This window comes from Ovis canadensis, chromosome 15, assembly GCF_042477335.2.
Source record: "Ovis canadensis isolate MfBH-ARS-UI-01 breed Bighorn chromosome 15, ARS-UI_OviCan_v2, whole genome shotgun sequence".
Lineage (NCBI taxonomy): Eukaryota > Metazoa > Chordata > Mammalia > Artiodactyla > Bovidae > Ovis > Ovis canadensis.
This window is the reverse complement of record NC_091259.1, coordinates 43,316,080-43,329,258: the sequence shown is the minus strand read 5'-3', so window position 1 is coordinate 43,329,258 and position 13,179 is coordinate 43,316,080. Positions and strand designations below refer to the sequence as shown.

The 13,179-nt window shown below is 40.0% G+C and overlaps 2 protein-coding genes and 1 non-coding gene across 4 annotated transcripts in view; all 3 read right to left on the bottom strand.

Moving 5' to 3' along the window:
- Positions 1-536: 536 nt before the first annotated feature.
- On the bottom strand, positions 537-3,360 carry RPS13 (ribosomal protein S13). Its single transcript, XM_069554249.1, has 6 exons — positions 3,212-3,360; positions 3,018-3,066; positions 2,753-2,831; positions 1,641-1,810; positions 1,229-1,329; positions 537-614 (listed from the first exon to the last, which is right to left on the bottom strand). The coding sequence occupies exons 1-6, from the start codon at positions 3,232-3,234 to the stop codon at positions 581-583; spliced, it is 456 nt and encodes a 151-aa protein (XP_069410350.1). The 5' UTR covers positions 3,235-3,360; the 3' UTR covers positions 537-580.
- On the bottom strand, positions 1,966-2,055 carry LOC138421403 (small nucleolar RNA SNORD14). Its single transcript, XR_011249484.1, has one exon. It is a non-coding gene; the product is annotated as a small nucleolar RNA SNORD14 (small nucleolar RNA).
- A 6,513-nt stretch (positions 3,361-9,873) lies between the features above and the next one.
- PIK3C2A (phosphatidylinositol-4-phosphate 3-kinase catalytic subunit type 2 alpha) overlaps positions 9,874-13,179 on the bottom strand; it is a 114,145-nt gene continuing 110,839 nt past the window's right edge. For both annotated transcript variants that reach the window (XR_011445942.1, XM_069554235.1), the window contains exon 33: positions 9,874-12,992. Coding sequence is in view for 1 of the 2 variants with exons in the window: in XM_069554235.1 (XP_069410336.1) it covers positions 12,810-12,992 (183 nt within the window). In the remaining variant the exon portion in view is untranslated. The remainder of the gene's footprint in view (positions 12,993-13,179) is intronic.

Genomic DNA, 13,179 nt, shown 5'->3' with positions numbered 1-13,179 from the left:
CAGACAGACATGACTGAGCGACTCTATGTTTTAAGAATTAAATATTCTGACAACACCCAACTAAGTAATTTTTATCATAACCCATCCAAAAGTTGCCAGCTTCATGGAGCTGAGCTCATCTCATGGTTCTTCCTGTTCCCTGAAGCCCTTATGTTTGAGCATCACCCATAAGACTGGGATCAAATATTACTACTTCCAAGGTCCCTCCATACTAGAGATGCCCTCCCCTCCACAGGCACTTTCACATCTATTTTTGACACTACACTGTAGATAACATGAAAGATCTACATCAAATGTATCCAAATTACTTAGAGATGTTTGTCAAAATGATGTTACCACTTCCTAGTTTCTTCCAGTACCCACCAATCACAGTTACAAGCTGCTCAACCTTGAGCAGTGAAGGGATGCGATGGATAGATGCTATCTCATTGCTCCCTGTGGAATCACACAATTCTAATGCTGGAACATATGTCCACATTAAAGAGATAAATACACAAACAGACAAATTTTTGGACCAAAAAAGTGACAAAACATGGTTCTGTTAAACAATGATTTTATTGCTTTAGTACAATACACACATTTATGCAACCAGGGCAGAGGCTGTGGATGACTCGCTGAAAGAAAAAAAAAGGGGTGGGGGGGGAGAGCTGGGTTAGTAAAAAGTCCTCTATATTTATACATAATCTGTTAAAAAAAAAAAAAGTCCTCCATATTCACACAATCTCTGAAAACAGCTATTTCCTAACAGTTAAAATAAATCTCCAACATATAAAATGCACCAAACAGATCAGTTCCTGAAATCAGTTCACTGTGATCAACCATAATATGAAGATGGTCACTTAGGCCTCCAAGAACTGGCCAGCATAAGGAAAAACTTTTCTGGTGGAAACTGTGAATGCTAGGATATTAATAATAGTGAGCTGTCTATTCAAAAATTAAAACAACATAAGCACCTGGGAGCAGAAGAACTTAAATTTTGCCCACAATCTGAAAGTGATTTAAAGAGCATGTTTGTGCTCTATACGAGTCTACCGAAGTACCAACCTTTGTATCAACAAAACACAACCGCTCTACCTGTCTATGACTGTTTTCTTGCTATAATTAAGAACTGAAAGACCATATAGGCTCAATCTAAAACACTTATGATCAGTCCTTTTACTATAATTACTACTCTATTTAATTCTTGGCCAACTCCTATTTTTGTCAACAAAAAGGGTTGATAACTTACTATTTCCAATTGGGGGGTAGGACTCGTTTGGTCTTATAGTATCGAGCCAACCGGTGAATACGGCTCTCAATCAGAATCAGACGGAATTTAGCATCTTTATCCTAAAAATAAAATTGACAGAATTCAGGAAGACCACTTAAAACTAAACATCATTTTAACAGAAGAATGTATAGACACCATGCACTTCAATGAAAAATTGCTTAGTGTTGTTAACAGAACCAGAGCCTAGGGTTTGTGTGGCTAGATTAGGTCCTTAAGGGAATTTAGGGAATTAACCCCCACCCCTGAAATCTCTTCTGGTGAAACTTTTATTTCAAAGCAAACACTGTGATTTGTTTGTGCCCCTTGGATAATTCAAATCATAGGCACTATATTTTACTGATATGAATTTAGTACAAATTCATCCTCTTACCTTTCTGTTCCTCTCAAGATGCTTTCGAACAGCAACAGCTTTCTTAATTAAATGATAGAGATCCTCAGGGAGATCAGGAGCAAGTCCTTTGGACTTAAGAATTCTCAAGATTTTGTTGCCTGTCACAAAACGTACTTGTGCAACACCATGAGAGTCTCTCAGGATCACACCTGGAAAGGGAGTAATATAAATTCCCACACCATACATACAAACTGGAGCATGTGATGTCAAGACTGAGATCAAGTCACTTTCCAAGTTTCCCATCTGTAAAACACAGCTTACTTTTTATACATCAAACACCAACGACAGAATGCACAAGCGAAGCTCACTCAGACATCCAAGGAAGGTTTACCCAACACTAAGGAAACCCTTTCTGGTGGAAACTGCGAATGTTGGAAGACCATCATCATAGTGAGCTTGCTAGACCACAGGCCACCAAAAATCAAGGAGTCGTCAAAACAGCACCATCTGACTACCCGGCAGTCTCTTCCTCTATATATATATACACACACCTCTGATTATGTATAACATCTCCACTAGACCATACACTCAACAGAAGGCTATGGTGCTTTTTTACAATGACTGTATTCTTAGGATCCGGGATCACACAGCCGGCAAACATTTGCAGAATGAAGCCATTTGCACAAAGTCACACACAGCTGAGGTTCAACCCACACCTGTGAGAAAGCAATGAGCACTCAGAGCAGCCAGTCCCAGCGTCTCCACTAACAGCTGTGTTCTGAGGCTTGTTTATATAGCTGCAACGTGCCTCAGTTCCCCCAACTTCAGGAAAACGTCTACTGTTTATTTGAAACTATGGTTGTCAGAATTAACTCATGTCATAAAATGGAAAGAGCTTATAACCACGCACCTAAGAGAGTGCCCAGCCCAAAGAAAATACTCATTAAACTTTGGAGCGCATTTTAATTATTTTACCACCTCCCAAATAAGAGCTTGAGAGTTTAGCAAAGGAGGGCTAGGCCTCAGTCAACGGTAAAGTCAGGAAAACGAGCAAAAAATTTTCAAACCACATGTGAGACATTTAGCCCCACTGTTTTCAGCACGTTACACGAGGTCAGGCTGAAAAGGCTACATTAAACAGACTCACTCACCGATCTGTGAGGGAGTCAGGCCCTTCTTGGCCAGTTTGTAGATCTGCTCCTTCACGTCGTCAGAAGTGAGCTTCAGCCACTGTTCGCGGGAGAGAAAGCGGCCTTAAGACGAGAAATCCGGGATGGAACCGAAGCGCAGCGGCCCTCTCCACCCTCAAAACTGCGCTCATGCACACGTGGTCCCCATCCTACGAGGAACCGATGGCAAACCCCCACCCCCACCCCCCCGCCTACGGCCTCTCCTCGGTACCCGCACGGTACTTACGGTGGGGACGCTGCGGCGGTAGGGCAGAGCCGACTGGGACAGGCCCTTCCTGGAGAGAAAAGCAGTACCGGGGTGAGGAAGGGAGCCCCGCCACAGCAACCCCAAACCTTATCCCCTCGACCCGCTGCCTACGCTCCTTCCTTCCCTCCACCTCTAGACTCAGCCTTGCAACCCGCTCATAAACCCTAGCTCACCCGGGAGCGTGCATGCGACCCATGATGGCGGCGGTGTGGTAGCAAAAGGAGAGAGAGGGTGGGAAAGCCGCAGGAAGCCACCCTCCACGCAGGAAGTGACCTCACACGTCCTGGCTTCCGCTCCTGCAGGAGGCGGAGCTTCGCTGCGCGGTTCCGGGCGTCTGCGTGACTACATGTCCCAGAATGCACTTGGACGTGGACTACACTTCCCGGCAGGCATCGGTGTTTGCGAAGGCACTAGGCCGGAGCGGAAAAAAGGATCCGCCTCCGGTTTGGGCAGTTGAATCCAGATGAGTCTCTGGAGACACTGCTTACCCAGGATACTGTGGATTTTGCTGCTGGACTGGGAGTGCGCTTGGAGCACATAGAGTTTCAAGGGTTCCCCGGCCTTGGGCAAAGTGGTTATCTGCGTCCCGTGACCAGCGAGTTTGGGCGGCAGAGTTCATCCATACACTATTGCTCATCCAGTCAGCTGCGCCCAGGCTTGTCTTGACTCTAGTTATCTCAAGTCTGTCCCTGCCCTTAAAATATTCACAAGGGGGAATTCCCTGGCCGGCTAGTGGTTATGATACTTGCCCTCACTGCCTAAGGCCTCAGTTGGATACCTGGTCAGGGAACCAAGATCCACCAAGCCTGCAGAGCATGGCCAAAATTGAAAAAACAAGCTTACAATAGCATGATGATAAGGGCTGCCTGTAGCCAACTGGTAACATTTCTTATCTCTAGTTGTAATCTTTCAGGGGAGGGGTGCATGACTACAAGCTGTCTGGTCCTGACCTCTGTCATTTCACAGTCGTTTTACATTTTTAAAAAAACTCGTACATAATCCGTCCTCTGCTTTCCCTGTTGGTAACCAAAGTTTGTTTTATATGTTAGTCAGTTTTGTAAGTAAGTTCCTTTGTACTATTTTTTAGATTCCATATATAAATCAATTCAGTCGTTCAGTCGTGTCAGAATCTTTGCGACCCCAAGGACTGGAGCACACCAGGCTTCCCTGTCCATCACCATCTCTGGGAATTTATTCGAACTCACGTCCATTGAGTTGGTGATGCCGTCCAACTATCTTAACCTCTGTCAGCCCCTTCTCCCGCCTTTCCCAGCATCAGGGTCTTTTCAAATGAGTCTGTTCTTCACATCAGGTGGCTAAATTATTGAAGCTTCAGCTTCAGCATCAGTCCACCCAATGAATGTTCAGGACTGATCCAAGGGACTCTCAAGAGTCTTCTCCAACACCACAGTTCTTCGGCGCAACTCTCACATCCATACATGACTACTGGAAAAACCATAGCTTTGACTAGACGGACCTTTGTAGCAAAGTAATGTAGTATTTATCTGTCTATAATCTTTAGGTCCATTCGTGTTGCTGAAATGTCATTATTTCATTCTTTTAATGGCTGAGTAATACACACTGGGGCTTCCCTGGTGGCTCAAGCGGTAAAAAGATTCAGCCTGCAATGTGGGAGACATGAATTCGATCCCGGGGTTAGGAAGACCCCTTGGAGAAGAGAATGACTACCCACTCCAGTATTCTTGCCTGGAGACTTCCATGTACAGAGGAATCTGGCAGGCTATAGTCCACTGGATTGCAAGGTGGAACACAACTGAGCTAGGATGTACACAGCATCTTCTTTATCCATTCATCTGTTGATGGACACTTAGGTTGTGTCCATGTCTTGACTACTGTAAATAGTACCACTCTGGAAAAGGTCAGTTTTCATTCCAATCCCAAAGAAAGGCAATGCCAAAGAATGTTCAAACTACCATACAATTGTGCTCATTTCATGTGCTACCAAGGTAATGCTCAAAATATTTCAAGCTAGGCATTAGCAGTAAAGGAACTGAGACCTTTCAGATGTACAAGCTGGATTTAGAAAAGGCAGAGGAACCAGAGATCAAATTGCCAACATCCCAACTTCTGTTGGATCATAGAAAAAGCAAAGGAATTCCAGAAAAACATTTACTTCTGCTTCATTGACTATGCTAAAGTTTTTGACTGTGTGGATCACAACAGGAAAATTCTTAAAGAGATGGGAATACCAGACCACCTTACCTGTCTCTTGAGAAACCTGTATGCAGGTCAAGAAGCAACAGTTAGAACTGGACGTTAACAATGGACTGGTTCAAAATTGGGAAAGGAATACATCAAGGGTGTATATTGTCACTGTTTATTTAACTTATATGCAGAGTTTATCATGTGAAATGCAGGGCTGAATGAATGATTGCCTGGAGACATATCAATAACCTCAGATATGCAGATAATACCACTCTAGTGCAGAAAGCTAGGAGGAACTAGAGTGAAAAAGGAGAGTGAAAAAGCTGGTTTAAAACTCAACATTAAAAAACTAAGATCATGGCATCCAGTTCTATCACTTCATGGCAAATAGATGGGGAAACAGTGGAAACAGTGACAGATTTTATTTTCTTGGGCTCCAAAATCACTGCAAACAGTGGCTGCAGCCAGGTAATTTAAAAGACGCTTGCTCCTTGGAAGAAAGGCTCTGACAAACCTAGACAGTGTATTGAAAAGTAAAGACATCACTTTGCTGACAAAGACTCATATAGTCAAAGCTAGTTTTTCCAGTAGTCCTGGACAGATACGAGAGTGGGACCATTAAGAAGGCTGAGCTTCTTTAATTGTGGTGAAGAACTGATGCTTTTTGATTGTGGTGCTGCAGAAGAATCTTGAGAGTCCCTTGGACTGCAAGGTCAAACCAGTCCATCCAAAAGGAAATCAATGATGAATATTCATAGAAAGCACTGATGCTGAAGCTGAAGCTCTGGGACTTAGGTCACCTGATGAGAAGAATGGACTCATTGGAAATGACCTTGATACTGGGAAAGATTGAGGACAGGAGGAGAAGTTGGTGACAGAGAACAAGATGATTGGATGGCATCACCAATTCAATGAACATGAGTTTGAGCGAACTCCGTGAGATAGTGAAGGGCAGGGAAACCTGGCATGCTGCAGTCCATGGGGTCTCAAAGAGTTGGACGTGACTTAGAGACTGAACAACAACAGTGAACGTTGGGGTTCATGTACTTTTCAAATTAAAACCTTTGTCTTCTCTGGATATATGCCCGGGGGTGGGGCTGCTGGATCATATGGTGATTTTTTTTTTTTAGTTTAAGGAAACTCCATACTGTTTTTTGTAATGGCTGCAAAAATTTACATTCCCATTAACAGTGTAGGAAGGATCCCTTTTCTCCATATCCTCTCCAGCATTTATTTGTAGGCTTTTCATGATGGCTGTATTAAAAAGCAGAGACATTACTTTGCCAACAAAGGTCCGTCTAGTCAAGGCTATGGTTTTTCCAGTGGTCATGTATGGATGTGAGAGTTGGACTGTGAAGAAGGCTGAGCACCGAAGAATTGATGCTTTTGAACTGTGGTGTTGGAGAAGACTCTTGAGAATCCTTTGGACTGCAAGGAGACCCAACCAGTCCATCCTAAAGGAGATCAGTTCTGGGTGTTCACTAGAAGGACTGATGCTAAAGCTGAAACTCCAATACTTTGGCCACCTGATGTGAAGAGTTGACTCATTGGAAAAGACTCTGATGCTGGGAGGGATTTGGGGCAGGAGGAGAAGGTAATGACAGAGGATGAGACGGCTGGATGGCATCGCTGACTCGATGGACATGAGTTTGGGTAAACTCCGGGAGTTGGTGATGGACAGGGAGGACTGACGAGCTACGATTCATGGAGTCACAAAGAGTTGGACCCAACTGAGCGACTGAACTGAACTGATTCTGACCAGTGTGAGGCGATAACCTCAGTGTAGTTTTGATTTTCATTTCTCTAATTATTAGTCAGTTTTCATTCCAATCCCAAAGAAAGGCAATGCCAAAGAATGCTCAAACTACCGCACAATTGCACTCATCTCACATGCTATTAAAGTAATGCTCAAAATTCTCCAAGCCAGGCTTCAGCAATATGTGAACCGTGAAATTCCAGACGTTCAAGCTGGTTTTAGAAAAGGCAGAGGAACCAGAGATCAAATTGCCAACATCCGCTGGATCATCGAAAAAGCAAACAGTTCCAGAAAAACATCTATTTCTGCTTTATTGACTATGCCAAAGCCTTTGACTGTGTGGACCACAATAAACTGTGGAAAATTCTGAGAGAGATGGGAATACCAGACCACCTGACCTGCCTCCTGAGAAACCTGTATGCAGGTCAGGAAGCAACAGTTAGAACTAGACATGGAAAAGACTGGTTCCAAATAGGAAAAGGATTACATCAAAGCTGTATATTGTCACCCTGCTTATTTAACTTATATGCAGAGTACATCATGAGAAATGCTGGGCTGGAAGAAGCACAAGCTGGAATCAAGACTGCCAGGAGAAACATCAATAACCGGCAGAAAGTGAAGAAGAACTAAAGAGCCTCTTGATGAAAGGAAAAGAGGAGAGTGAAAAAGTTGGTTTAAAGCTCAACATTCAGAAAACTAAAATCATGGCTTCTGGTCCCATCACTTCATGGCAAGTAGATGGGGAAACAGTGGAAACAGTGGCTGACTTTATTTGGGTGGGCTCCAAAATCACTGCAGATGGTGATTGCAGCCATAAATTAAAAGACACTTGCTCCTTGGAAGGAAAGTTGTGACCAGCCTAGACAGCATATTAAAAAGCAGACATTACTTTGTCAACAAATGTCCATCTAGTCAAGGCTATAGTTTTTCCAGTAGTCATGTATGGATGTGAGAGTTGGACTGTGAAGAAAGCTGAGCGCCAAAGAATTGGTGCTTTTGAACTGTGGTGTTGGAGCAGACTCTTGCGAGTCCCTTGGACTGCAAGGAGATCCAACCAGTCCATCCTAAAGGAGATCAGTCCTGGGTGTTCATTGGAAGGACTGATGTTGAAGCTGAAACTCCAATACTTAGGCCACCTCATGTAAAGAGCTGACTCATTTGAAAAGACCCTCGTGCTGGAAAAGATTGAGGGTGAGAATAGGGGACAACAGAGGATGAGACAGTTGGATGGCATCACAGAATCAATGGACATGAGTTTGGGTGGACTCCGGGAGTTAGTGATGGACAGGGAGGCCTGGCGTGCTGCGGTTCGTGAGGTTCCAATGAGTCGGACTCAACTGAACTGAACTATTAGTGATGTTGAACATTTTTTCACATGCCTGTTTTGTATTTCCCTAGAGACTGAGATGAAGTGAAAGTCAGTTACTCAGTCATGTCTGACTCTTTGCAACCCCATGGACTATAGCCCGCCAGGCTCCTCTGTTCATGGAATTTCCCAGACAAGAATACTGGAGTGGGTTCCCATTCCCTTCTCCAGGGGATCTTCCCAACCCAGGGATCGAACCCGGGCCTCCTACATTGCAGGCGGATTCTTTACCATCTGAGCCACCAGGGAAGCCCAACTGACTGGAGCATCTCTTCCTGTGATATTTGGCCAAAGAAAAGTCTATTCAAAAATTCTTTGCTTTCTCTTGAATTTTAAGAGTGCTTTATGTATTCAAGATGCCAGGTCCTTGTAAGATACATGATCTGTGAATATTCTCTCCCATTCTGTGAGTTGTCCTTTTACTTTATTATGCATATAGGTATTTAATTTTGATGAAACCAAATTTATCTGTTTTTCTTTTGTTGCCTGTCCTTTTTTGTGACATACTTTAAGAAAACCTGTCTAATTCTAGGCTACAAAGAGGTACCCCTGTGTTTTCTTCTAGGATTTTTAACTTCAGATATGTTTAAGTTTCTGATCCACTCTGAATTAAATTTTATGTTCCAAGAGTCCTACCTTATTTTTTTGCACATGGTTATCTAGTTGTTCACACCGTTTGTTGAAAAAAAAAAAATTACTCTTTCCTCATTGATCCTGGAAGTCCTTTGTCTTTTGGTTTGTGATTAAAACAAAAAGAAACCCAAACGGATGTGAAAAATATAATATCCAAAATTAAAATCTCAATGGATGAGGGTTAAACAGTTGAAGAGAGAAGTAGTGAATTGGAAAAGATTTCAAAATAAATTATTCAGAACTGAAGAAAGTTACTGATCCATATATTTAAGAATCCTACAGAGAAAAATATAAAAAGGTGTCCACTCATTAATACAGACCAAACAAGATTATCCCTAAGGTAATAACTGTGGAAGGACTGTGATGGGATTCATTCATGGAGTTCATTAAACTGTTGTCTAACTTTGTATGTCTAAAATTTGCATGACAAAGTGTTTCAAAAAATAAACTGGCTGTAATTAAGTTACTGCTCTTTCATGGTCTCTGGCTCTTTTACATGTTACCTCTAGAATTAGAGAACCACAACCTCACTGGTATCATTCCAGGATGGAGGTATGGTATTAAGAACTACATTCTCTGTTCTGAAGATGTATCTACAGCATGGCTGTTACTATACTCTTTAGTATTTAAATAAACTACCAAAGGCAGGGACCATACTAATAGAAGCATTTCACTTTAACGAAATGGTGATGAAACGCTAACAAAGTGGCAATCCAGACCTTCCAAGAACCACACTTATATGTCAGACACTCTCTGGACACTTTTAAAGGCAAATCACAGGCTAGTTCGTAAATTCAGGATTACCTGAAGCTAATAAACTGGGTGAGATGCAAAGAGAGCAACAGTGAGCTCATTATCAAAGTTTGAAACCAAAAGTGTTAACATATTGATGAGGAAAATGACAGCACAGTTCCTTTGTTCCAGAAATATTTTAATACAATCATAGTACAGTTATGAAGTCACATTCAATCTACTGAATATATTTAAGGTATTAATAAAAATATTATACATCTTTATTCACTACCTTAATATAATTAAATTATTTGGTTCTTATAGATGAGACTAATTGCCATATATATTCCTATTTGCACTGCTAGTCAAACAGCATGTAAGTAAATCCATGGACTATGGTAGTGGGGCTTTATCCATTTGTGATCTTAAATCTTAAGTATCAAATTGAATGTCTTCTTTTTTAAATGCCACGTGAATCATAGAAAAAACAGTCAACCAATTTAAGGCAAAATATTGAAAGTTTCATACAACATTAATTTGAAAAGATAAAAGAATATTTTATCAAAGATCATACATGCCTTAACATTGAGATACCTATAGATTCTTATAAAGGCAGTAATAAAAACATCAGTGCAAGTCTTGGATTCCTCAGTACAGAAAATAATAGGTTCTTTGAGAAACCATTATTTTCAAATTCCAAAACACTGCAAGGGGAAAAAATTCTGCTTCAGTTATACTATGATCATTACAAAATGTATTTTTAGCTCCATTATTCTTTACACACAATCTTACATGTAGCATAACTATTTTTACTCAATAAAGATGTGAAACACAGTGTGAAACACTGTGATTATACATAAAAATTAGTGTCTTAGCTAGTTTGTTTAAACATTTGTTTCAGATTTACTTTAATGCAAGCTTTAAAAAAGTGTTTCAAAAAACAACCAATTTAAAGTTTATTGATAGTAAGTAGTGCAAAGAGGCGCCTCTGTCAATTTATTTTTTGGTAAGGGCTGACGATTAGCGTTCACAAAGAAATAACTTATACGTAAAATACATTTAATATATGTGTTTTTTAATGACCAAAGAAGGCACATAATGAGTTAAATTAAGAGAAACATTACCACTTGTTTGAACTCTGGTTAACTATACAGAGTATATAATATACACTTTTGGATAAGAATCCATATTTCTTATAATTGAAAAGTGACATCCCACTCTCTAGCTCTACTATTTGTAAAAGACACTGCCATAACAAGACTGCAACTAGGCAGTATACACTGAGTCCAAGTAACAGTGACCTTTTACCAAGACAGTACTTTTTTTTTTTTTTTAAACAGTGGCTAAGTGACAATTCATGGAATGGAATTAGGTCTTAAAAACAGTGAAGATATCTAGTACTTTTTTACATCTGCAAAGCTACTTACACACTTTAAGGAAATGTTAACTGTATATGGGAAAAGCAAATAAATGGTGGTGCTCTGATCTGCATTTTAATTAACTTATTAAATAGACAACACATTTTAATATAAAAAAAGACATTCATATATGGGGTATCCTACAAATGGACCATTAGTGTTAGGCACCAAAAATTCAAGTTTTCTTTTTAACCTGTCCCACTGATACGTCTCAGCTCTTCTATGTCTGCTCTGAAGGTATCACCATTTACATTAAATATCTGCACAGTTTATAAAAATTCTGTTCTGGGCAACTGAATCAGAGATTGTCCTTCCTTTCTTGGTATTTTTCATTGCATATTTTATCAGTTATCTCACAGCAACTAGATTGCTACAATCTCTTACTACTGAAAAGTGTCTGAATTCCTATTCTAGCCATGAGAATTAATATTATATATACCTTTTTATCCAAACTAAACAATTTATGTGTGAAATTGAATGAATAACTAATAAAAATGAAGCCTATTCTTAATGGTTACTATTGAATGATTTGAATCATGTCCCTAATGATTCTAAATATTATATTAAGGAAAGTAATTCATGCGAATGTAAAATGTTTACATATGTTGAGTAAATCAGACAAACTGTGCCAGAGTTCTTGTCCTGGGCCTCTTGTGAAGAGTCTGCCCTACTTGTGGAGTTCTTCTACAGAACAGGAATGGACATCTGGGTGCACACATTTTCTCTTGTTTAATGAGAGAGTGGAGTATAGATACATAGGGGTGAAATTACCAAATTTCAGTTCACACTCCTGGGAATAAAAGTAGGATTATAATGGAATGATGGAATTTAGTGTACAGTTATGTTGATGAATCTCATTCAGTTACTGGGCAATAAAAACATGTATTAAATGGCTGATGTTTAAATAAGTTATACATCTTAAGTATAGAAAATTATCTATCTGTGGGAAAAACATTAGTAAGTGTACATAACTTTTTATATTAGTAAAAAGTGAGTGAAAACTACTGAGCTATTTATCAAGTCAGGAAAAAACTCAGAATGAAGTACCAGAGAAGCATATGAAGTTAAGGCACCATTATTTACAACTTCAGTGACTGGCACTTATTCTGAAAAAGGCTTGAAAGACATGAATAATAAAAAGCAGTGTTATTTTCCCTACTCTATAAACTATTTAGTAGTTCTTAACTATTTATTATTTGTGCTTTGCTTTTCGGCCCTATGAATAGCAGCTGCATTTTATGGTAACATCCTGCACCTTTCCTCTCCTTTGGTGTTATAAACATCCACAGTGGTCAAGGCTGTCAAAGGTGCAAAAGAGGAAAACAAACGTGCTGTGTCTGTGTAAGAAACAATACAAAACAGATGGCTGAACTGACAAAATAGTATCAGACCACACTAAAGCTATGACTCAATTACTCAAGAAAGGATTAACTCCTTCACCAACTCAGTCTTTTTTAGAACTTATTATATATTAAGTTTAAGATTTACAGCATTCTATACAATGACTTTAAAATAGCAATGATGTCAACAAATTCATAAAAGTTAGTTAAGTGACTGTTGGTCCACCAGATGTGCTGAAATGCAGCAAGTACATTTACTGTATAATTTCTGTCCAAGTATAAAAATATACAAAGTTCACATGTGTGTGTACACATGTTTATATAACTGTTCTTGCTTCCAAAGCTCAGAAATTCACTAACTTACAAACAGGTTGCTGCAGTTAGTTGATACCATTTAACCGTCTCTTTGCTCAAGTTGAAATCTTTCAACGGCAGGGTTATTCCACCCAAGAAAAAGTTCTCCCGCAGAGATTCTGCACTTAGTACACTTAGCTGAAGTTCTCTCTGTCTTAGGGATTCTTTGCTATATCCACTATACACAAGCTATAGCAAAGACAAAAAGAAACAGCAGATTACAAATTATCTGTCTGGTTTTTAGGATTATTTTATGTAAAAACATAAGAAAGATTATTAGAGTGACTTCAATTAATAACACTGATTATGACACATCTGGTAGAATTTGTCTTATACTTTAGATACACACGTTGTATTTCAGGAGTCTTGGATCGTA

Coding starts and splice junctions, on each gene's coding strand:
- RPS13 (XM_069554249.1), bottom strand. CDS start 3,234: ATGGGTCGCATGCACGCTCCCGG. Junction 3,067..3,211: donor GGTCGCATGCACGCTCCCGG/GTGAGCTAGGGT, acceptor TTTTCTCTCCAG/GAAGGGCCTGTCCCAGTCGG. Junction 615..1,228: donor CTACCCCCCAATTGGAAATA/GTAAGTTATCAA, acceptor TTTTTCTTTCAG/CGAGTCATCCACAGCCTCTG.